The sequence below is a fragment of the Oncorhynchus masou genome, chromosome 12 (genome assembly GCF_036934945.1).
Source record: "Oncorhynchus masou masou isolate Uvic2021 chromosome 12, UVic_Omas_1.1, whole genome shotgun sequence".
NCBI lineage: Eukaryota > Metazoa > Chordata > Actinopteri > Salmoniformes > Salmonidae > Oncorhynchus > Oncorhynchus masou.
In genome coordinates this window covers 47485070-47511116 of record NC_088223.1, presented here as the reverse complement: position 1 = coordinate 47511116, position 26047 = coordinate 47485070, and the positions used below count along the sequence as shown (strand labels likewise).

Below are 26047 nucleotides of genomic sequence, written 5' to 3'. Positions count from 1 at the left end.
TATCACACCTAGTCTCATTTTAGAACCGCAGGGAGCTGCTACTGGATAGAGGAGGCATGGGCCATGCATGGGGTATATACTGTGAAATGGGTCTTGTTTTGTTGACATACTTTCTCTCTGAAAACATAAGCCTACCAGGCTTTTGACAATGGAATCCAATGGATTGTACATTGTAATATGTTATTAGGTCGTTCAAATATGCTACAGAGATGTCATTCTGACATTACATTGATATGAAAAGCCTAAACTTATTTTGATTACTGTCAACAAGCGTCATTAATGTGGTGGCCAATATTATAGAGAAAGATCTGAAATAAGATAATTATATACCTTAAGTAAATAAGAATGATGAATCTGAAAATGTAAACTCGTTTTTAAAGTTTGTATTGGAGAGAGAATTGGGTGAGGAGTTCCCTGCCTTCTCCCTCCCTTGTCTTAAACATGTCTGATGGCCAGTGTTATGGAGAAGCCTGAAACAAAAGTATTCTTTATCTTCAATTAACAAGAACTATATAATACATTTAACAAAGTAAAGTTTGAAGTTTGCGTTGCAGAGAGAGAAGAGGGGCGGGGGGGGGGGGCTGCCTCCCTCCCTCCCACAGCGATTCCGCCTCTCTTCATATTCACTCAAGTGCATTCCAAATTCACCGCACCCCTTCTATAGTGATGTAAATGAGTGGGCTGGAGGGAGGGAAGTTAGGAGCAGATTTGCTTGTGAAGAAGTTTTATAATCATCAGCTACCAGTGGGATAGGGAGTTATTTCAAGAAGGAACTCTACAGCAGTATCTCTCTTCTCATTGTAGTTTAAAGGCCAGCATCTGAAGTCGTGAGTTGGTAGCAGGATGTTTTTGCGCCGATTTTGTTTCCATCTCTGACAATTTGTTTTATCATTATTGTTTTCAACTTCTGCTTGGGATGCTTGGTTGACATTACACAGCCGGTGTAATTTTAAAGCTCTGTTCAAACTTTGTATATTTCGTTTATGGTAAATATGTATAACATTATAGAGCACCAACTCAAGTCCTCTGTTCCTTCACATCATCCTGGAACAGGAATGCCACCTGCGAACGGAGTAGGGGGGCACGAGGGCGGCCACACAGGTTCCAAATTACCGACAATCCAACCTGACCCAATGGACAAAGTCAAGCGGCCCATGAATGCCTTCATGGTCTGGTCACGCGGTGAGCGACGGAAAATGGCTCAGGAAAATCCCAAAATGCACAATTCTGAGATATCCAAACGGCTTGGTGTCGCGTGGAAATCTCTAACAGACGCCGAGAAAAGGCCCTTCATTGACGAGGCTAAGCGCCTCCGCGCGGTGCACATGAAGGATTATCCGGACTACAAATACAAGCCCCGTCGTAAAACCAAACCGATGCCGAAGAACAATACTCTAGCTGCCCAGTATCAGATGTCGGCCGGTAACCACCTGCTGAGTGCGTCCGCGGCTCAGGGACAAGTTGGAAACCCCAGAATGGACGCATATGGCTGGGGCCACACAGGGGGCTACACTGCGGCGATGCAGAGCGAGGCGCTCGGCTACAGCCAGCAGCTTCACCGCTATGACCTGTCAGCACTTCAGTATCAGTCCAGCATGGCCCAGGCCCAAGCCTACATGAATGGTGCCAACGCATACAGGTGAGTCTAGATTGTTACTTTTTCTATGATTTGAATGGCTGTCTACAGTTTATTCAGACATATTTTCTTTCCAATGTACCATTGGCAGTTATAGGCCTAAACTGTTTTTGGATATACAAAACCCATGGCCAGGTGGTTTTATTGGCCTAATAGTCTATTTCCATCTTGTCCATTTATTTTTGGTCAGTGACCCTTTTGTGACTTTTTGAAGTCAAAATAGTTACTCTCATTAGTTTGTCTCAATTGATCAGAAACCCAATCTCCAATCTCTCTTCCTCAGCCCCATGTCCTACAACAGCAGCCCCCAGCAGGTCAGCCCAGTGATGTCCATGGTGAAGCAGCAGTCTGATGGCCACAGCATGTCCCCATCCCCCACCGGGCCTCACAGCCCCCTCCAGCAGCACCACCACCAGGCCCACCAGCAGCACCAGACCCAGCGTGGTATCCAGGTCCAGGGAGACCATCTCAGGGACATGATCAGCATGTACATGCCTGGGGGAGATGCCTCAGAGGCCCAGAGAGGGTACTCCGTCTCTGCAGCAAACATCCAGCAGCATTACCTGGGTGGGTCAGCTCCACTCACCCACCTTTGAATTCCCTCTCACACATCTCTAAGCTGAACTCACTCACCAACTCGCACACCTCTGAACTGAGACATTATACTGATTCAATCAACCGTGTATCATGTTGGTTGAAGTGCTGTCGACTCCCCTCTTAACTCCCTTATCCACATCTGACCTACAGGGTCTGACACTGTTTTTGTGGAAGTCCAGTAAGATGGATGTTGGGAAACAACGTGATCTGACTTGATATTCTGGCATTGACTGGTGGCAGCCCAATGGGGTCAGTAAATGTGCAGGGACTGAAGAAAGAAAATAATATTCATTTTAATACAAAGATGAGATCCCTCACTGACACAGACAATATTTTGTGACAAGATGACGATGTCGTCATCATTGGTCGTTGAGTGGTTTCAGTGTACATTCCAGTTGGAATGCCTTGATGGTTATGAGTGATTCCAAACCCCAGATATTGTCCCATTCTGCTATTTCTCTAAACCTACCATCTAAGAGTATTAATGACTGCAATGGGAACTCGAAAAGTTGAAGTGGAAGTATGACATTTTGTTTTTGTGAATTCTGAACAAAATGGCTTCGACATTGACAATCTCAAATGTTTCTCAGACAACTGCCATTTCTGTATCCGTTCAGAAAATGAATTTACCTCTAAATGGGTCTACACACCCTGTAATTTATATAAAAGTTAAATAGCAGTTGGTTTTTATTTCACAACTTTTTGAAACACACAACTGAACCGATATTTGAGGATTTTTGTTATTGTTTAGTTTAAATCGATGCTGCTTTTCTGAGGTTTAGGCCTTATTTACCGTTGTGAAATGTATTGAATTCATGTTTTATTAATACCCTTATAGTAAGGGTATTGTTATTTCAAGTCACTTGACAAGAATGATGTAAAACAAAAAAAAAGTAATAAAGTGTTATTATTTTTTCTATTTTCTACTGTCACATAATGTGCCTATGATAAATTCCTAAAACTAACACCATTTACATAAGACATAACTGAAGTCTTCCAATGCAACCGTAGAATAAACTCAAGGCCTATATGATTTAACATGGAGATAGTCTAAACTTTCACCAGGCCTTTGCCCGCTTCTCTTTCCCAACAGAAAAGGAGAGTGGAAAGCCATCCAACTCCCGAGCATAATTACCCGTTTCGGTAAATCTCATTGTTCCCTCACTGCTTTAGAGCATGCAGGTGCACACAGTAAACCGTGGTTCTCAGCGTGTCTTATGGCTGGCTTTGTCCTCTTTTCTCTGGGTGCCCCATGGGGCAGAAAATTAGCGTTGCATTGAGTGCCCCTTCTTCCTTATCCCACAGTCCAGGCTTAACCCTTTCCCTGCCCCTCACCATTCTCATGGAAATAAGGTCTGCCATCACATCACTGACTGACTAGTCGAACTAGGCTAGGGAATGTCGTAGGGTAGGACATGGATTCATATTAACGGACATCAACACACTTTTGTGACAAAACCATTTCCTTAGCTGAAGACAAAGTTAGTTGATTTGAAAAATATTGTCTTAATTGGGGCAACTAGGAACATGTCAACTAACGGAGTGCGATTCTGCATGTAATCTGTACTCTTGGAGGAAGGGGGGTCCACTTTTCTGAAGAAATCTCTTAGCAACGAGCAGTCTTCCACAGGTTGTTGTTACCAAGGGATACCCCTGTCACCAAACTACCCCCTCCAGTTAAATGACTATGCCATTCCATAGACACTCTTATCCTCTTGCATCATAGCAAAACACCTCTAAATCTACCAACCCAACATTCGTTTGTAGATGTAAAATTATGTAGACCTAGACAGCACAATACAAAAAGGTTATAATATGCAATTGATAGTTAAACATTGATCTGTGAGTCTCGCAAACATGATGTTAAAACGTGTGTGTATACGGTTAAGATCTAGACAGAAGGCATTCATATCTGCTCTCAATTTCTTTCTTCACATTTGGTCTGTTCTTTCAAATTAGTGCAAAGTAGAAATTGTGCAAAAAACATTGAATTTTAAAAGCCTGTTATTTACCTTTATTTAATAACTAGGCAAGTCAGTTAAGAACAAATTGTTATTTTCAATGACAGCCTAGGAACAGTGGGTTAACTGCCTGTTCAGGGGCAGAATGACAGATTTGTACCTTGTCAGCTCAGGGCTTTGAACTTGCAACCTTCCGGTTACTAGTCCAATTCTCTAACCACTAGGCTACCTTGCCTTTTAATATAAACCACATGGAAAAATTCAATATGTGATTTTTTAAAATATGAATAAAGACTTGCTAAAGTGCCAAAATTCTGCATTTAGACATGTCCCTCTGTGCATCCTCTGATTTCTAGGAGGATTTTAACCCACCTTAACACCAACATTTCTCCAACTTTTCACCATCAATGTAAAGCCCTAGTTATCCTGTGGCTTTGACCTAGTCATTTCTGATGATTATTTGTTTAATGTGATCAGTGATTCATTTTAAAGGTCAACCCTGTTACATGAACTGAACATCTAATTTTAATATGGTTAAATATTCCTTTTACATTTATTTTACAAAGGGAGCTAATAAGTGTTAAGCAGGTGAGCTGGTTCTACTCTTTTTTGTGGTGGAAAACCGAGTGGGTCGAGTGTAACACGTCAACCCTGTTACCCATAGACAGGCTTGAAATGTTTTAATGATGTGTTTTTTTTTTTGGTGAAGCTTGCATTCAATTTCCCCTCCCTGTTGCATACGACAATCTTCCATTTCCCCTGTCACAAGGGGATTCATGGCTGATTTAAGATTAAGTTATCAACCCTGTTAATATATTTGGTTCTTAATAGACACTTATTATAGTACTTTTTTAATTTCACTTCTTGAGATGGGAAATTTTTTTTAAATTAAGTTGAACATGTGCAATTTATGATAGTATATCCAAATTAGGTGAAATAAAAGTGCTGTTTTCCCCTGCCAATTTACACTACTCAAAAGGCACCTACTTCGTGGAACGACCCATTTAGTTTCAAATACTTGTTCAATTGTTTTTTAAAACATTTTCTTTGGGTTAGAGTGAGGGAATGAATAAAACTTGCAAAAGCAAGAGCCACTTCCATGTGCATTGGGCAGACAAGGTAGTTTTACCCAAGTCATAATGAACAATGTTTTGGTGGCAGGCAGGCAGAGAGCAGGTGAATGCTTTGAGTGGGCGTCTTCTTGCGTTAGTAGAATGGCTGCCACGCTTCAGTGCTATGTCACAAGAGGGGGCTGGATCTGCAGCATATTTTACCACAACTGTGAACAGTCACCAAAGATCAGGGCTGTGCTCTGTCACGGGTGACAAGCTGGCATGGGCAGCCGTTTGTGTTTGTGTGTGTGTGTGTGTGGCCGGGGTCATGCGTGATGGTGGAGATAGGGAAAGATGTTGTGTCTGGCTCCCACATAGTAATCCTTTGCCTCAGAAGTCATTAGCTGGTCAAAGCAAACAGTCATCTCCATTTTCTACAAGAACAAGGTGAAAACACTCAAGCACTCCACAAAATAGCTAAATTACACGTCATTTGGCAATCAACTGGCAACTGATGAGATGTGTCGAAGCAGTAGTAAATCAATTTCTGTTACGTAAATGGTTTCAGAGAAAGCTGGTGACTGTCGTGTTGACTAAATTTATGATGGTTAAGATTTTGGTTTGGAATAACCAGCTGGAACGATGTACTGTTGACAATCTCTTACCCCCAAAACTGGGCTGATTTTGTTCAAATGAATCACTCTGACAATTATCTTCTACCCCCATTCTATAAGCATTGTAAGGTGTGTTTCCAGTGTAAAGTCATTGCTCCCCTCCCACCACCACCACCACCACACTTTAGTTCTCACAGAGAGAGGGACCACCCTAAGGTTGGGCTGGACTGGTCTATCCAGTTCTCAGTCTCCCCATGACGTGCCACACCACACAAAGCCAACACATCGAGGTCAACAACTCACAATTCCCGCCCAAGAAACATGGCGGGGAGTTAGCACAGGTGTTCCTCAAATGAATGCACCGGTAAACCCACGTTTTGTTCAGGCACGCAAACAGATCCTTTTTTTGTTTTGTTGAGTTGATCCCTTCAAAAACTTTCACAGCACTCAACTGATTCCTTAGAAAGGCTAGCTGTGCTTAGATGTTCTTTTGTATAGACATTTTCATGGAATTGTCTCTTAATTGAATTCTAACGCGTTACAGTCCTGAAAATAAAATATTCTTCTGGAAACCCTAACTGAACAAAAACGTGGACAGGTATTGGCCGCAGGGACATGGACACAAAGATCCTTAGATCGGAGCTGTGAAGGGTGAGTCTGTACACAGCACATCAAAAAGCAGCGCAAAGGGCATAGAAACTCACTGACGCATTCATGCATCAGAGAGATTGGAGACACATGAGCTTGTACAGGTAGATAAGGACAGGACAACACATTGGGCCTCAAGAGTTCCAGCAGATATGAGCCAGTCTAGATATGAAGCTTAACTTCAAATGAAGACCTCCCAAGATGACCTCCCCAGGTGGAAAAAAAACAACAATTGCCACAGCCTTCCACACAAACAAATAAGATCATTACATGTTTGCACCCACACAGTGACACTACCTTTCTCATTAAAGGCCTAGTGCAGTCAAAAACATGATTTATATATATTTCCACACTATGAGGTTGGAATAATACTGTGAAAATGATGATAATGCCCTTTTAGTATAAGAGCTGTTTGAAAAGACTGCCTGACATTTCTGCCTGTTTTGGTGGGAGGGAGTTTTGGCCTTCTATGGTGACATACCCATGCGGTAAATCAGTTAGACCAATAAGAAAGAGAGATCCAACCCGCTGCCAAAAATAGATGTTTTTCAGTTTTCCCCCTCCCCACTCAGATAGTCCCAGCAAAAGTATTGCTTGGTCTTTGCTCTTTGCTAAGTAGCTATTTTTTTTAGCATTGTAATTGAAAACAATCACAGTAAGATTGTTGCCCAGAAATTATTTGATATTCAGATAATTAAAAAAACCCAGCTTGTAACGGCCATTGGTGGTGGAAGAAGGTGAGGACCAATGCGTAGCGTGGTAAGTGTCCATCTTTTTAATAAAGTAAATGAACACTGAACAAAAAAATCTAAGTGAACAAACGCAACCGAAACAGTTCTGTCTAGTGCAGATAAAGAATCACCCACCAAGAAAGGACCAAGCAGCGTGGTGACGAGAGGCAGCAATACCTGGAGGATTGGACTTGGGAGGAGATATTAGACGGCAAGGGACCCTGGGCACAGGCTGGGGAATATCCCCGCCCCAAGGCAGAGCTAGAGGCAGCGAAAGCCGAGAGGCGGCATTATGAGGAGCTAGCACGGCAGCGCAACAGGGATGAGAGGCAGCCCCAAAAATGTATTGGGGGAGGCACACAGGGAGTGTGGCTGTGTCAGGTAGGAGACCTGAGCCAACTCCCCGTGCTTACCGTGGAGAGAGGTGGACCGGGTAGGCACAGGCATAGCCGGTGTGTTACATCTCAGTGCCTCGTATCGGCCGGGCAAGAGTGGGCATCAAGCCAGGGGCCATGAAGCCGGCACAGCGCATCTGGTCTCCAGTGCGTCTCCTCGGGCCGGGGTACATGGCACCAGCCCTACGCATGGTGTCCCTGGTTCGCCAGCACAGCCCAGTGCGGTCTATTGCACCTCGCCGCACTTGCCTGGCTTACGGGGAGTATCCAGCCAGGTAGGGTTGTGCAGGCTCGGTGCTCGAGACCTCCAGTGCGCCTCCACGGTCTGGTCTATCCGGTGCCTCCTCCACGCACCAGGCCTCCGGTGGCAGCCCCCCTCACCAGGCTGTCTCTCCATCTCCTTCCTGCAGGTGCTCCCGCCTGTCCTGAGCTGCCAGAGTCGCCCGTCTGTCCTGAGCTGCCAGAGTCGCCCGTCTGTCCTGAGCTGCCAGAGTCGCCCGTCTGTCCTGAGCTGCCAGAGTCGCCCGTCTGTCCTGAGCTGCCAGAGTCGCCCGTCTGTCCGGAGCTGCCAGAGTTGCCCGTCTGTCCGGAGCTGCCAGAGTCGCCCGTCTGTCCAGAGCTGCCAGAGCCGCTCGTCAGTCAGGACCTGCCAGAGCCGCTCGTCAGCCAGGAGCTGCCAGTTCCGTTCGTCAGTCAGGAGCTGCCAGAGCCGTCCGTCAGCCAGGAGCTGCCGGAATCGCCCGTCACTCCAGTGCTGCCGGAGTCGCCCTTCACTCCGGCGCTGCCGGAGTCGCCCTTCACTCCGGCGCTGCCGGAGGCGGTTGAGGAGGCAGACAAAGACTATGGTGGAGTGGGGTCCAGGTCCCGCGCCAGAGCCGCCACCGTGGACAAACACCCACCCAGACCCTCCCCTATAGGTTCAGGTTTTGCGGCCCCTTTGGGGGGGGGGGTACTGCCACGTTCTGACCTCAGTTCCTTTGTTATGTCTTTGTCTTAGTATGGTCAAGGCGTGAGTTGGGGGGGTTTGTCTATGTACCATTTTCTATGTTGTGTTTGCTTTTCCCTGGTATGGTTCTCAATCAGATGCAGGTGTCGTTAGTTGTCTCTGATTGAGATTCATACTTAGGTAGCCTTTTCCCGCTTGTGTTTCGTGGGTTTTTATTTTCTGTGTCTGTGTGTTCCACATGGAAGTGTTTCGTTAGTTATTTCAAGTGTCTTTTATTGTTTTGTTTCAGTGTTTGCTTGGTTTAATAAAGACACGTACCATGCTGCACATTGGTCCTCTGATCCTTACTACTCCTCCTCGTCACTGGACCTAGGATGTTAGCGCATTAAAATGTAAAGCTGGCCATGATGCCAAATACCTGATTGCTGTAGGGTCAGTCCAGTAACAGAGTACAGTTTGGTTAGAGTAACTTGGTCAAAATAAACTTTTAATTTGACCTAATTTTAACATTGTCATAAAGAGCACATGTACCACTTCATAAAAACATGGTTTCCCATCTCAAGGGCTTAAATAAACAAAATTACTATAGTAAGTGCCAATAAAGTAACATGATTGAGGTTCTCATCTTAAAAACAGCCATAAAAATATATATTTAATAATCACCTTGTGACAGAGGAAATGGAAACTTGTGTTCAATAGGGAGGGGCAATTGAATACTTGCTTCAATGTTTTTAAAATGGTTAAAAACCTATCTATGGGTAACAGGGTTGATGTGTTATGCTCAACGAGCTCAGTTTTCCACCAGAAAACAGAAATTGGCCAAAAAGAGTAAAACCAGCTCAAATGCTTTTACACTGATTTGACCATTACGTTCTGATTATTTTATTTTTTAAAGGAATAGTTTCACCATATTAAAATGAGAGTTTAGTTCACGTAATAGGTTTGACCTTAAAAATGGAGGGACAGACATTAATCACATTATAATCTTCAGAAATGACTTGTCAAAGCTAGAAAATAACTAGGGCTTTACAATGATGGTATAAACTTGGAAAAGTGTTAGGGTTGAGTGGGTTAAAATCTTCATAGAAGTTGGAAAAATATGACAAGTACGATAATCAATTCAACAGTTTTAATTACAAGAAAAGTCAACAACCCAATCCCCATATATGAGCCAATGGAAAAGCAAAAATGGCAATATTTGTGTTATTTTTATTGGAAGATTATACTTCTGCTGAAGCTTTCCTCAAGATGACATGAACATTGTGCTTTGTCTCTCTCCAGAGGCATGAATGAGTATCGCAGTACATTTGTCTCGTAGCAACAATGCATTCACTGACAGAACAAGTACGGTTCATATAGAGTATTACATTTTGTGACCTGAAATGTTATGGACTAAACTTTGCCATAAAAGCACCTCAAAACAAGCATGCGCACACGAAGGAATGATTGAAGTAACATTGAATATTTGGTACCATTTACTATAACAGTAGGTCCTTGGATTGAGTTGTGGTTGACGATTACTCAGTTTTGTCTTTAGTGCTGCCAGTCTTGCAACACCAGGAGCAGGCAGCTGTGCGGACCCAGCTCCACAAGGGGGGGCTTAGCACCCTCCGTTTAATTGTATGTACCTATATGAAAATAGAAAATAAGTTCAAATGATTGAATGACAGGTTGGCGCAAAACATGTATCCCCCATGTGCCGTGTCAGCACAATGGACAGAGCGCGCCACAGTAAAGGGGCTATGGGAAGTCACTTGGGTAGGCTAAGGGAATAACATGATACGCCTCTGCCTATAATATTTGATTAATAAGATCGGGGGTCACGTTTACAATTGAAGTTGCTTCGCTCAATTCTGCCTCACGCCCTACCACTACAGAGTTTAGGTAGCTTCTTAGCTAGCTGTAAAAAGCGTTATTGTCATTAGGCTAGCAAGAGAGTGTCTGGAATTACTGCAGAATTCCAACGCAATAACCCAAATGACGCCCCTGGGTATAGCGGTATGTTTCAGCATATGAATAGCCACATTCTATTGTAGTTCTTGGTGGCCTATTGGTTTTCGAAGTTGTAAATTGAACTGCACGTATTGGAAACATGTTTATGTTTGGCTGGCATTGCTTAATTGATGGGTTGAATTTACGTGGGTTGAATTTGAGCCACAGGAGTTGTATTGTGCCATATCACAACGTGTTGCTGTACTCATGAGCGGCATGGTTTTCCATGTTCGAAGTGGGCCTATTTGTTTGGCAAGAAAGCTGTGCAAGGCTGCATCTCACTGTAGTTTACTTATCTGTATCTCCATTCACCCTTTATTTACTGCATTTATTTACTGTTAATGTAACTAGCCTAAATATAGATTGATAAATGCATGACATAATCTGATATTTTGTTTGCTAGGCCTACTTGGTACCACCGTTTTGTTTGCATTCATTCATTCACAGTTGTGTCTGTATTCTAAGCCAAATAAGGCTATTCAGTATTTTTGTTTGCATGCATGAATAACTTGGCTATGACTTTCAGCACATTTTTTGCATTATTTTGGTAAAGCACGGCTGCATTCACATAGGTTGTTTGTAATAGGTGAATTACCCTATCCAATTACCCTATCCGTCCATTATATTCATTACCAAAACGGCCTTGCTTTAGTGTGTAGGTCACTGACCGTTGTGCTGATACAGCGCAGTGGAGATTGCAGCGAAATCTGTAGTTTACCTGTCACCTCAAAAGCACTCAATCAATGTTCTCGTAGTCTCAGCATTTGAACATTGTTTATTGGGGTGGAGCATGATAAGCGGAATTCAATGTCATTCCAATGCAAGAATCCCCCCAAATTGTGCCCGATTTCAACTGCCCCCTCACCGATTTCACTTTATTCTGGCTCCAGGTCTGCAGCAGTGACAGGCACATGGGTCAGAGTGGAGACAGAGATCTAGTCTCCAGTCTCCTACAGAGAGGGATAGGACCAGGGGAGAAGAGAGAGAGATGAGGGGGATAAGGGAGGAAAATGATGAGGAAGAGAGTGAGAAAGGAACAGAGACGCATGAGTAAAATGAGAGAACAGGGTCAAATACAAAGACAATTTGAAAGGGATGTGATGATATTATTTTAGTAAGAGTAATACAAACAGAGAAACACTGCTTTCACCTTTTCTAAGTGTGTGTGTGTGTGTGTGTGTGTGTGTGTGTGTTACCCGTAGAGAGGTGAAGATTACAGCCAGTGAACCAGTGAAGACCAGGAACACAGACAGAGGTGACAGCTGGCCCTTGTTGCCATGGCAGTAGTTTCTGTCTTGATCACCTGGCCAAACACACCCAACATAACAAACACTCAGCAGCCAGTCTGTACAAGTCAATATAGGCAACTTATTATAGCCCAACACATGCAGTTAGCTTCCTCTTAGCAGTCAGTCTGTAAATATCTACAGACACATGTTTATTATGACCTAACATAAGCAGTTACCTTGCTTGTTTTCTCACCATTGACAAAGATTCAAAAGCCTTGCCTTCCTTTGCAGCAAACTAATCAAATGTTGTACTTCTTCTCCTGCTTAACATTTGCACATGCATTCTTATCACATAGGCCAGCTCCTACAGTATACCATCTGCTGACTGTACCGCAACTGCCAGAAGCCTTCCAGCTGATTATATTTCCATGCAAATGGACAATAAAAGCGTTGTATGGTATCATACCCAACTAGCAACAACAGCCAGCGTGCTGGAGGCCTGCGTCGCAGAGATTAAATGTTTATGGACCAGAGAAAAGGTCAGCGCAGAGGTCAGGATCCACATCACACCACTGTAGGACAAGATTAACAACACACCTGCAGGAAACAAGGACAGTTAGGACACAGCCACTGTACAGAACATAAACACATTATTCCTGTGAAATGTAGCCTAAAATAAACTGTTAGGCATGAACAATTTATGTTGTACTCCCATGGCTGACATATTGTTCCTTTTACAAATGGGGTGGTGAATTGGCAAACTTTACCTGATCGAATGCTTGTGTTAAAAACATTTCAGAATGACCAGTATTGATTTAAAATGTTATCTGTAGGCAGGGACTCATGCACATTAGAAGCACACATGTATACAGAGGGGAGTGGTCATACGTTTGAGGGTGTTACTACTGTAGTGTTGGATGAGGAAGCTCATGGCCAAACTCTGGATCGACATGAGTAGTCTCTGCCCAGGCTCTGTGTAACAAACAGACAGAGGTGGAGCAAATAAAGATACAATGGTTTGTCAATTCATTGTTCATACTCGAGGGGGAAGTTGTTGGTGATGCAAAAGAGTACAGGACCTGTGATGGAATAGACCTGCAGTAGGACAGACCACCAGTTGATCCCTGATTCACTCCTGGCCTAAAGTACATTCCACAACTGAAGGGAGCTGTGCTCTAGAGAAGAGGGATGAAGGAGCATAACCCGAGATCCTCTTTATGTTTTTAATGGTAATTCGTACCTTTATGCAATACTTCCCTTGCTCCGGATAATAGTCAAAAAACCTTCACCTTCACTATACTCCATCTTCTTCCATACTGGGTATGTGGATTTATATAGCCCTCTCTCTCTGTGTGAGCTATGACCTGTTTCCATGAACTGCACAGATATCTTCCATAAAGGCTCATAGTTCTAGACTGCCAAGGGGTCAGAGACCCCATTTGGTCTACATAGAACTCAACTGAGACATCCTTCCCTAGCTCTACTCTCACTTCCTGTTTACCCAGATTAAGTGACCTTTTATATTTTGTTATTACAACATCCTCATCTTCTACATTATGGGTCAAGTTACCCCCTGCTTTCTCGGGTGGGTCGTGGTGTATTAAGAAAATGGCTCCCACAACCAAGACAGCTCAGACCGACCAGTACTTCTGTACTTCTGTACAGCCCCAAAATACATCACCAGCTAGAGACCAACCCACACTTTCACTTCTAACGAATCTTCGTTTGAGAGGTAACCTCCGAACCTTATTGGTATTTGGTTCTTCTCCTAACTCTGTGATTTTTTGACAGTGTTAATGTGTCTTACCCTGCCGCAATGTGTTATATGAACCCAGGTAGCACTTTCAGCTATTCTCACCGCAAAGGCTGTCACCAGGAGCATGGTATGGCCCCTCCCACTGTGACTGCTTCCAGTTCTATTTCTTTAGTGATTGGACGCAGACCCAGTCTCCTGGCAGAAGCTTGTGTGTAATCTCCTTCTGTAGTTTTCCTGTAGGGCATAAAATCTCAGACATACGGGTGTGGTTACTGAACAGTTTCCTCATGTGTTCTGCTAGTATTTTCTGTCTCTACAACACCGTGTTCCGGCCTTCCTAATTCTGGCATTCTATATGGTCTTCCAAATACTTTCTCAAATGGGGATAACCCATCTTTTATCGGGGGTTATTCTTATAGTCATTAACACAATAGGTAAACACTGTATCCAATCTTTTACCTGTACTCATGTGCGTTTTTCTAAGCCTGCTTTCTGTCTACTATTATTCTGTGCACAAATAACACAACATGAACAATAAAACATTTTTAAAAGTTAGTTATTCCGTATGCTACAAAGTGTTATCTAATTATCTCTACCATACCATCCCTCCGGTTGATACATGGCTCTGCCATTGTATCAAAACAGCAGCGTATCTAAACAATAATTTCGGCAGTATGGGTAACTTATTAAAAGGTCTAAATAAAAATTCAGCATAATGCCACAGCATTTCCTAAACTTTACTGCTGTCACGTCTACTCCCGCTTACCTGGCAACCCTCATTACGCATGTCTGCGCCCCATCATGAGGCACACCTGGACTCTATCACTACCCTGATTACTTCCCTTTAATCTAGGAACTCCCTAACATCACTCCACAGGCAGTATTGGTTCAGTTTTCATGTCCAGACATTTCTCTTGATTTGTAACTCTCCATGTTCGTTATTATTAAACTCACCATCTGCACCTGCATCCTGACTCCTTGCGTCTGGTTACATAATACTGCATCAGAAATTATGGAAGAATACACCATCTTCTAGACGTTTGAGAAACAGGGTCATCTACTACACCAACACTGCAACCAGCTGGCTCTACTGGATACGACCATGAAGGAGGTCCTCCACGTTCTCCACCGCCTCGACTCCACCAGCGAGGTTCTCCATACCTCTGACGGTTGCCTCTTACCGTCGGTCGTCAAAGTGAGCCAGTCCCCCAGCCGTCCGCCCAGGTCAGCGATGCCCGACTTATGACGGTACTCCCTCGAAATGCAGTGGCTTCCTACTCCAGTGCTCCCTCTATTTCGCCTACCAGACGGCAGCCCCCACCAAGATTGCCATGGTCATTTCCCAGATGACCGGACAGGCGTTGGAGTGGGCTACGTCCGTCTGGGAGAAAGGAGCGGATGAGTTGGATTCCTATGAGCGGTTCATGGCTCTGTTCAGGGCCATCCTCCAGAGAGGGAGATGAGCAACTTTTTCAACACCAGCAGGGTGCCCAGACTGATGTGGAGTACGCCCTACCTTTCGGACTGTGGCAGCCTCCAGCAGATATAATGAGCCGGCGTTCCGCACTCTATTCCGCAGTGGACTGCACGAGGAGATCCAGATGGAGTTGGCATGTCAAAGATGACAACCTATCCTTGGACGCTCTCATCTCGATGGCCATCCATGCGTATAACTTTCTTTGGGAGCGTCGGTGTCCACCTCGCCACTTGCCTCGCTGCTATGACTGTCCTGTGGCAGAACCCATGGAGGTGGGGGCCACGCACCTCTCTGCAGCGTCGCCGGAGAGAGCTGGGGCTCTGTCCCTATGCAGCCAGGAGGGACACCAGCTTCAGCGGTGTCCGGTGCGTCCAAACCCGGGGTCCTCTAGAGCAGAGCGGCGGCCCTGTGGCCTTCCGTCCTTAGGGTATTCCATCATCTCTTTCCGCCAAACACTTTCTGGTTTCAATTTCACTGGCTGGCTTTCCCTCATCTGTCTCTATAGCTCTACTGGACTCCGGTGCTGCTGGGAACTTCATCAACCAGGCTCCTGACTCCTCCCTGAACACAACTTCTTACAAACTCTCCTCTCTTTTTTCTGTCCAAGCTCTGGATATGCAACCATTGGGATCCAGCACATTTACTCACGTCACAGCACCACTCACCCTCACAGTGGGACACAAGCACCAGGAAAGCCTTCCCTTCTTCATCATCGCACCCATACACAAAGTCATCCTCAGCCACCCACCTTCTCCTGGTCAGAGAGGAGGATTACCGCCCGGGGACCAGGATGTCGGAAGACCTGCTTTCCCACACCCTGAGGTTCCACGTCGGTGGAGGGTCCTGTGAGTGTCCACCAGCCCATCAATCAGTCCTTCCGTATCGTTGGCCCGTGTTTTGGGACGTAGATGTGGACATCCGCCAGGCTCTGGAGAGGGAAGCCGCTACTGCCACCTGCCCTCCGGAGTGCATCTACATCACCAAGGGGATCAGAGATTGGTTGCTGACCTGGGCACACACATCCCTCGCTGCTGGACATCCAGGTATCACCCGCACCGCTCAATCACTTTCTTAAATACTGGTGTCCCACTTTGGCCCCGCCTATGCCGTCAGATCACTCCTGGATGTCGTGTGAGTCGGCTCCAGTACCTGGTGGACTGGGAGGGGTATGGTCCAGAGGAGTGGTGCTGGGTTCCGGTGTACGACATTCTAGATCCCAACATCATCCGAGAATTCCACCTTCGCCATCCGGCCCGCTCCTCAACGGCTTCGTCCTGCAGCTCGAGTTGCGTGTCGGGGGTGGGGGCAAACCATCATTATGCACACCTGGCAACCCTCTTTATGCACACCTGCGCCCCTTCATGAGGCACACCTGGAATCCATCACTACTCTGATTACTCCCCCTTTATCTAGCACTCCCTCGCATCACTCTTCAGGCAGCATTGGTTCAGTTTTAATGTCCAGACATTTTGCTTCCTGACTCCCATGTGACGATGTTACAACTGCGGCAAAGTTGATATGCTTCAGTTTGCTGCCATATGACTGGTTTCACATTTGTCTCCAGCGTTAAGGTAAAACAGATCTAAAACTTGTGTAATTTATATTTACAATTCCATTATCCAAATGTATTACTCATTTACCTAGCTCTTATCAATAGCTCTTATCAATTTGTAAATGGCAGTGAATGGTGTTATTTTTATCTGTAAAAATAAAGTAGATGCTTTTTCCACTAGGAAACACAAGGTTAGCTAAACCTTATTCATGGTTTCCTTGCACGTAAAGGTAGTGGAATTATGAGGGAATTAAGTCAAGGTCAGAACAGTGTATCTGTAGACATACCTCTGCCACACCTTCATTTATTTATTTGATCTCCATCCCAAATGAAAAGCGGGAGAATAGCATGCTATTCTCATGCTTAAGTTCAAGGTCAGAATACTCAGAGAAGTGTATAAAAAGAGAATTGCATTCCATTTATGCACGCTTAACTCGTGTCAATCGGTCCCTTGAGGTGTAGATTTAAAAAATGAAGGTGTGGCAGAGGTGTGTTTACAGACATATTCTGATCTTGACTTAATTCCTTCATAATTCCACCTTTACACGCGATGAAACGATTAATAAGTTTGAGAAAACTGTGGAACAGCATCTACTTTATTTTTTCATATAGAAATAACACAATTCTAAATGCATGGTAATTTACAAATTGATAAGAGCTAAGCTGTTTGGAAAAGGGGATTGTAAATATAAATGACAGTTGTTTTAGATCTATTTTTACCTTATGATCGCTGGAGACGTGAAACCAGTCACACGGCACTAGAGACAGCCAACTGAAGCATATCAACATATCACCTTTTCCACTGTGAAGTTTCTGAAATGCTGGCCTTACAACTTGCAGGGATAAAATTTGGAGACCCAAGCTATAGTAGCCAAGCGCAAATGACAGTGTGGTGCTAAACCTGCCGAGTTGATTTAGGATTTCTAGAATGTTTTAATTATATACCCCGGCTTTTCACTGTGATTTTACAATTTGTATCATGTTAAATATTAGCCACTATCGGCAGCCACCATCAGTTATACCCACATACGCTTATAACTGTCACTTTAATGTTAGTTTCTTTACATTTTAAATCATTCAATTACATCATTAGTCTACCTTTCTTTCCTCTGTCACGTTCATATGGTTGTTCCTGAGAATCACTAGAAATATCGGATCATATTAGGAAAAACGTATTACAAGTTGTGGAATAATTTGGGACATGTAGCCTATTTGAATCATTATGGAAAGCAGATCATTTGTAGCAGTTTAAACCTGGAGCCTGGTGTACGGTTCACAACGACTGGACTGTTGTCATCACAGTTCCATGATTAGTGATGATTATTAGGTTAGATTTATAGACTAATATATAGACTACTGTTCAACCCCTATTGTACACTTTTCTCACCTTCCAATAATCGATTGAATAATTAAATATGGCAAGTTTTACGAATATAGTTTGTGTGTAAAGGCTCTCCAAATCATTTTTTTTGTTTTATTATTCATAAATACATACACTGAGTGTACAAAACATTACAAACACCTTTCTAATATTGAGTTGCACCGCCTTTTGCCCTCAGAACATCCTCAATTTGTTGGGGCATGGAATCTACAAGGTGTCGAAAGCGTTCCACAGGGATGCTGGCCCTTGTCGACTCCAATGCTTCGCACAATTGTGTCAAGTTGGCTGGATGTCCTTTGGGTGGTGGACCATTTTTGATACACACAGGAAACTGTTGAGCATGAAAAACCAAGCAGCGTTGCAGTTCTTGACAGACTCAAACCGGTGCGCCTGGCACTTAAATATTTTGTCTTGCCCATTCACCCTCTGAATGGCACACATATAAACTCAGCAAAAAAAGAAACACCCTCTCACTGTCAACTGTGTTTATTTTCAGCAAACTTAACATGTGTAAATATTTGTATATGTAACATAACAAGATTCCACAACTGAGACATAAACTGAACACTTTTTACAGACATGTGACGAACAGAAATGGAATGGGGGGTCAAAATCAAAAGTAACAGTCAGTATCGGGTGTGGCCACCAGCTGCATTAAGTACTGCAGTGCTTCTCCTCCTCATGGACTACACCAGATTTGCCAGTTCTTGCTGTGAGATGTTAACCCACTCTTCCACCAAGGCACTGGCAGGTTCCCGGAATATTTCTAGGGGGAATGGCCCTAGCCCTCACCCTCCGATCCAACAGGTCCCAGATGTGCTCAATGGGATGAGATCCGGGCTCTTCGCTGGACATGGCAGAACACTGACATTCCTGTCCTGCAGGAAATCACGCACCGAATGAGCAGTATGGCTGGCGGCATTGTCATGGTGGAGGGTCATGTCAGGATGAGCCTACAGGAAGGGTACCACATGAGGGAGGAGGATGTCTTCCCTGTAAATGCACAGCTTTGAGATTGCCTGCAATGACAGCAAGCTCAGTCCAAGGATGCTGTGACACACCGCCCCAGTCCATGACGGACCCTCCACCTCCAAATCGATCCCGCTCCAGAGTACAGGCTTCGGTGTAATGCTCATTCCTTCGACAATAAACGCGAATCCGACCATTAACCCCTGGTGAGACAAAACTGTGACTCGTCACTGAAGAGCATTTCTTGCCAATCATGTCTGGTCCAGCGACGGTGGATTTGTGTCCTTAGGCAACATTGTTGCCGGTGATGTCTGGTGAGGACCTGCCTTACAACAGGCCTACAAGCCCTCAGTCCAGCCTCTCTCAGCCTATTGTGGACAGTCGGAGCACTGATGGAGGGATTGTGCGTTCCTGGTGTAACTCGGGCAGTTGTTGTTGCCATCCTGTACCTGTCCCGCAAGTGTGATGTTCAGATGTACCGATCCTGTGCAGGTGTTGTTACACGTGATCTGCCACTGCGAGGATGATCAGCTGTCCATCCTGTCTCCCTGTCGCGCTGTCTTAGGTGTCTCACAGTACGGACATTGCAATGTATTGCCCTTGCCACATCTGCAGCCCTTGCAGTATGCCTAAGGCACGTTCAGAGTCAGTAGAAAGGCCTCTTTAGTGTCCTAAGTTTTCACAACTGTGACCTTAATTGCGTACCGTCTGTAAGCTGTTAGTGTCTTAACGACTGTTCCACAGGTGCATTTTTTTTGCTGAGTTTACAATCTATGTCTCAATTGTCTCAAGTCTTAAAAATCCTTCTTTAACCTGTCTCCTCCCCTTTTAATAGGTGACATCAATAAGGAATCACAGCTTCCACCTGGATTCACCTGGTCAGTCTCTACAGTATGTCATGGAAAGATGTTTCCTAATGTTTTGTACACTAAGAGTATATGTATTTACATGGCTTTCTTTCATTGATCCGTAATATATTATTATTATGGATTTATTATTTATGAGTCTTTCAAGAAAATGTATTTTAAATGTCCAACAAATTTAAAGAGTGGGTTTAGATAAATGTACTGAATGAAAACTACAGAGAAAATCTGTTGGCCAGGATCTTGGTTGAATTAGTTGAATTAAATTTATACATCTCTCAAGGGAACCACGCCGGAAACTTATGTTACGCACCTGCGTAAGGTGAGTCTGAATACCAACTACTGAGATGTCACACCCTGATCTGTCTCACCTGTTCTTGTGATTGTCTCCACCTCCACTCGCTTATTTTCCCCAGGTTATTTATCCCTGTGTTTCCAGTCTCTCTGTGCCAGTTCATTTACATTTACATTTAAGTCATTTGGCAGACGCTCTTATCCAGAGCGACTTACAAATTGGGTTCATCTTGTATGTTTGTCAAGTCAACCACTCCTTTTCTCTTCTTTTTGCTTTCCTTTTTCTCTTCTCTTCTCTTCTCTTTGTTTTCTGGACTCCATTCCCGCCTACCTGACTATTCTGCCTGCACTGACCTCGAGCCTGCCTGCCCTTCGGTACCTACTGGACTCTGAACTGGTTTTGACCTTTTGCCTGTATACGACCATTCTCTTGCCTACCTTTTTTTGGATTAATAAACATCTAAGACTACAACCATCTGCCTCATGTGTCTGCATCTGGGTCTCGCCTTGTGCCCTTAATTGAGAAGTGCATAGGAAAGGCATGCATAGGTAGACATACATTTCCTGAGTGTGAATTGGGCTCGTTGAAAAAATAAATAATGTATAAATGAACATGCACAATGTAATCATATGTCAAATATGTAAGTTGAAAGCACTGTTTTCGTGTGTGGGTGTCTCTGACCTTGCCTACAGACGAAGACCTGTGAAAGGATCAGTGGTTCACCAATCAGGGCCTTGATGGGCTCTGCAACAGTAACAAGGGGCAATATGTAATGAAACTTGTTTTTTTGGGCTGAGAAAGTTTCTTTGAGATCATCAGGTGATGTCCAAAAAACAAGACAACTAGACAAAAATCTCCAGGGGACCATGACAGAATGTCCTGTGTTTTTAAACATTGTTGGACACAGGAATGTTCATGCAACATTCCAACATTCTTGAACATTAATATCTTAATATTACGAGAACATGGCAACCATGTTCTATGTTTGTTTTGTGTGACGTTGATGGAATATTCTCCTAACCCTCAGAAAAATGGACATACAAATGTTCTTGCAATGTCTCATGAAATGAGTCTAGAACATTAATATTGTATTTTTGGAGAACATGGTAACCACATTCTGGCTTTGTTCTGTTTGACATTAAGGGAATGTTCCCTCAACTCTAATGCCAAAACATGCTAAAAAGGTTCTCAGAAGGTTTTTGCTAACATTGTAAAATAGAATGTTGCCTTAACTAACAGAACTGGATACTCATTAGAGGAACATTACGGGAAACATTACAAAAATGTTCTCTCTCCCTAGAATTGTTAGCTGGGTAGTTTATAGTACTATTTTAACAAGCGTTACTGACTTCAGACGCTACAGGCATTTTCGTGAGAAGAACGATTTTCGGAATGTCTCATGGTCTGACTGTGGATGCGGAAGGCCGACATTTATAGGCGGATACTGCGGATTTAGACGCAGCCCATGCAAAAAACTGATATCTCTATCTAAAACTGATATCTCTATCTAAAACTGATATCTATCTAAAACTGATATCTCTATCTAAAACAAGCATGTAAAATGGATTTGTCATCCATCCCCATGGGGAAAGCAAATAACTCGCAAACAAAATAAATACATGGTTATTGTCCTTCATAAATTAGGCAATGGGTACAAAACAAATATATATATACACTACCGGTCAAAAGTTATAGGACACCTACTAATTCTAGGGTTTTTCTTTATTTTTACTATTTTCTGTATTGTAGAATAATAGTGAAGACATCAAAACTATGAAATAACACATATGGAATCATGTAGTAACCACAAAAGTGTTAAACAAATCTAAATACATTTTATTTTTGAGATTCTTCAAATAGCCAACCTTTGCCTTGATGACAGCTTTGCACACTCTTTGCATTCTCTCAACCAGCTGCACCTGGAATGCTTTTCCAACAATCTTGAAGGAGTTCCCACATATGCTGAGCACTTGCTGTCTGCTTTTCCTGCATTCTGCAGTCCAACTCATCCCAAACCATCTCAATTTGGTTGAGGTCAGGGAATTGTGGAGGCCAGGTCATCTGATGCAGCACTTCATCACTCTCCTACTTGGTCAAATAGCCCATACACAGCCTGGAGGTGTGTTGGGACATTGTCCTTTTGAAAAACAAATGATAGTCCCACTAAGCACAAACCAGATGGAATGGCGTATTGCTGCAGAAGTGTGTCTTGAATTCTAAATAAATCACAGACAGTGTCACCAGCAAAGCACCCCCACACCATAACACCTCCTCCTCCATGCTTTACGGTGGGAAATATACACATGCGGAGATCATCCGTTCACCTACAACGTGTCTCACAATGACACAGCGGTTGGAACCAGATATCTCCAATTTGGACTCCAGACCAAAGGACAAATTTCCACCGGTCTAATGTCCATTGCTCATTACTCGTGTTTCTTGGCCGAAGCAAGACTCTTCTTATTATTGGTGTCCTTTAGTAGAAGTTTCTTTGCAGTAATTCGACCATGAATGCCTGATTCACATAGTCTCCTCTGAAAAGATGTTGAGATGTGTCTGTTGCTTGAACTCTGTGAAGCATTTCTTTGGGCTGCAATTTCTGAGGCTGGTAATCCTCTGCAGCAGAGTTAACTCTGGATCTTCAATTCCTGTGGCGGTCCTCATGAGAGACAGTTCCATCATAGCGCTTGGTGGTTTTTACGACTGCACTTGAAGAAACTTTCAAAGTTCTTGAAATGATTCATATTGACTGACCTTCATGTCTTAAAGTAATGATGGACTGTTGTTTCTCTTTGCTTGTTTGAGCTTTTCTTGCCATAATGTGGACTTGGTCTTTTACCAAATAATTTTCTCATTTACAACTGCGACCTGGCCAAGATAAAGCAAAGCATTGCGACAAAAACAACAACACAGAGTTACACATGGGACAAACAAACATACAGCCAATAACACAATAGAAAAATATGTATACCGTGTGTGCAAATGATCAAATAAAATAAAATAAAATTTTATTTGTCACATACACATGGTTAGCAGATGTTAATGCGAGTGTAGCGAAATACTTGTGCTTCTAGTTCCGACAATGCAGTAATAACCAACAAGTAATCTAACTAACAATTCCAAAACGACTGTCTTATACACACAAGTGTAAGGGGATAAAGAATATGTACATAAAGATATATGAATGAGTGATGGTACAGAGCAGCATAGGCAAGATACAGTAGATGGTATCGAGTACAGTATATACACATGAGATGAGTATGTAAACAAATTGGCATCGTTAAAGTGGCTAGTGATACATGTATTACATAAAGATGCAGTAGATGATATAGAGTACAGTATATACGTATACATATGAGATGAATAATGTAGGGTATGTAAACATTATATTAGGTAGCATTGTTTAGTGGCTAGTGATATATTTTACATCATTTCCCATCAATTCCCATTATTAAAGTGGCTGGAATTGAGTCAGTGTGTTTGCAGCAGCCACTCAATGTTAGTGGTGGCTGTTTAACAGCCTGATGGCCTTGAGATAGAAGCTGTTTTTCAGTCTCTCGGTCCCAGCTTTGATGCACCTGTACTGACCTCGCCTTCTGGATGATAGCGGGGTGAACAGGCAGTGGCTCGGGTGGTTGTTGTCCTTGATGATCTTTATGGCCTTCCTGTAACATCGGGTGGTGTAGGTGTCCTGGAGGGCAGGTAGTTTGCAGCCTTACGGTTGTGGGCGGAGCAGTTGCCGTACCAGGCGGTGATACAGCCCGCCAGGATGCTCTCGATTGTGCATCTGTAGAAGTTTGTGAGTGCTTTTGGTGACAAGTCGAATTTCTTCAGCCTCCTGAGGTTGAATAGGCGCTGCTGCGCCTTCTTCACGATGCTGTCTGTGTGGGTGGACCAATTCAGTTTGTCTGTGATGTGTACGCCGAGGAACTTAAAACTTACTACCCTCTCCACTACTGTTCCATCGATGTGGATAGGGCAGTGTTCCCTCTGCTGTTTCCTGAAGTCTACAATCATCTCCTTAGTTTTGTTGACGTTGAGTGTGAGGTTATTTTCCTGACACCACACTCCGAGGGCCCTCACCTCCTCCCTGTAGGCCGTCTCGTCGTTGTTGGTAATCAAGCCTACCACTGTTGTGTCATCCGCAAACTTGATGATTGAGTTGGAGGCGTGCGTGGCCACGCAGTCGTGGGTGAACAGGGAGTACAGGAGAGGGCTGAGATCCTGGAACAAAGTGTTGAGGACAGCGGAGTGGAGATGAAACCCCACCTCTTCAAGGAATACCTAGGATAGGATAAGTAATCCCTCACCACCCCCCTTAATGATTTAGATGCACTATTGTAAAGTGGCTGTTCCACTGGATGTCAGAAGGTGAATTCACCAATTTGTAAGTCCCAGTCTGCTAAATGACTTAAATGTAATGTAAATGTAATCCCCAGTGTTGAGGATCAGCGGAGTGGAGATGTTGTTGCCTACCCTCACCACCAGGGTCCCAGGAAGTCCAGTACCCAGTTGATCGAGACCCAGGGAGCTTGATGAGCTTGGAGGGTACTATGGTGTTAAATGCTGAGCTGTAGTCGATGAACAGCATTCTCACATAGGTATTCCTCTTGTCCAGATGGGTTAGGGCAGTGTGCAGTGTGGTTGAGATTGCATCGTCTGTGGACCTATTTGGGCGGTAAGCAAATTGGAGTGGGTCTAGGGTGTCAGGTAGGGTGGAGGTGATATGGTCCTTGACTAGTCTCTCAAAGCATTTCATGATGACGGAAGTGAGTGCTACGGGGCGGTAGTCGTTTAGCTCAGTTACCTTAGCTTTCTTGGGAACAGGAACAATGGTGGCCCTCTTGAAGCATGTGGGAACAGCAGACTGGGATAGGGATTGAATATGTCCTAGGAAACTATGCAGTTTTTTGTTTTTTACGTGTTATTTCTTACATTAGTACCCCAGGTCATCTTAGGTTTCATTACATACAGTCGAGAAGAACTACTGAATATAAGATCAGCGTCAACTCACCATCAGTACGACCAAGAATATGACTTCCGAGCAAGGGTAGCATTCCAGAGGGACATCAGAGACTGTAACGTTCTTTGCTTCACGGAAACATGGCTCACTGGAGAGACGCTATCGGAGGCGGTGCAGCCAGCGGGTTTCTCCACGCATCGCGCCGACAGAAACAAACATCTTTCTGGTAAGAAGAGTGGCGGGGGCGTATGCCTTATGGCTAACGAGACGTGGTGTGATCACAGAAACACACAGGAACTCAAATCCTTCTGTTCACCTGATTTAGAATTCCTCACAATCAAATGTCGACCGCATTATCTACCAAGAGAATTTTCTTCTATTATAATCACAGCCGTATATATTCCCCCCAAGCAGACACATCGATGGCTCTGAACGAACTTTATTTGACTCTTTGCAAACTGGAATCCATACATCCTGAGGCTGCATTCATTGTAGCTGGGGATTTTAACAAGGCTAATCTGAAAACAAGACTCCCTAAATTGTATCAGCATATCGATTGCGCCACCAGGGCTGGCAAAACCTTGGATCATTGTTATTCTAACTTCCACGACGCATATAAGGCCCTGCCCCGCCCTCCTTTCGGAAAAGCTGACCACGACTCCATTTTGCTGATCCCTGCCTACAGACAGAAACTAAAACAAGAAGCTCCCATGCTGAGGTCTGTCCAACGCTGGTCCGACCAAGCTGATTCCACACTCCAAGACTGCTTCCATCACATGGACTGGGACATGTTTCATATTGCGTCAGACAACAACATTGACGAATATGCTGATTCGGTGTGCGAGTTCATTAGAACGTGCGTTGAAGATGTCGTTCCCATAGCAACGATTAAAACATTCCCTAACCAGAAACCGTGGATTGATGGCAGCATTCGCGTGAAACTGAAAGAGCGAACCACTGCTTTTAATCAGGGCAAGGTGACTGGTAACA

General features: G+C 43.9%; 1 protein-coding gene and 1 long non-coding RNA gene across 2 annotated transcripts; one reads left to right on the top strand and one right to left on the bottom strand.

Annotated features, from left to right (window-relative positions):
- The first annotated feature begins 718 nt into the window (after window positions 1-718).
- LOC135550211 (transcription factor Sox-19a-like) lies at window positions 719-3148 on the top strand. The gene is made up of 2 exons (XM_064980812.1): window positions 719-1639; window positions 1920-3148. The coding sequence occupies exons 1-2, from the start codon at window positions 984-986 to the stop codon at window positions 2230-2232; spliced, it is 969 nt and encodes a 322-aa protein (XP_064836884.1). The 5' UTR covers window positions 719-983; the 3' UTR covers window positions 2233-3148.
- Window positions 3149-11359: 8211 nt separating this feature from the next.
- On the bottom strand, window positions 11360-14315 carry LOC135549118 (uncharacterized). The gene is made up of 5 exons (XR_010456944.1): window positions 13609-14315; window positions 12690-12773; window positions 12268-12398; window positions 11769-11875; window positions 11360-11522 (listed from the first exon to the last, which is right to left on the bottom strand). It is a non-coding gene; the product is annotated as an uncharacterized LOC135549118 (long non-coding RNA).
- Window positions 14316-26047: the final 11732 nt, after the last annotated feature.

Coding starts and splice junctions, on each gene's coding strand:
- LOC135550211 (XM_064980812.1), top strand. CDS start 984: ATGGTAAATATGTATAACATTATAGAGCACCAACTCAAGTCCTCTGTT. Junction 1,640..1,919: donor AATGGTGCCAACGCATACAG/GTGAGTCTAGAT, acceptor TCTCTTCCTCAG/CCCCATGTCCTACAACAGCA.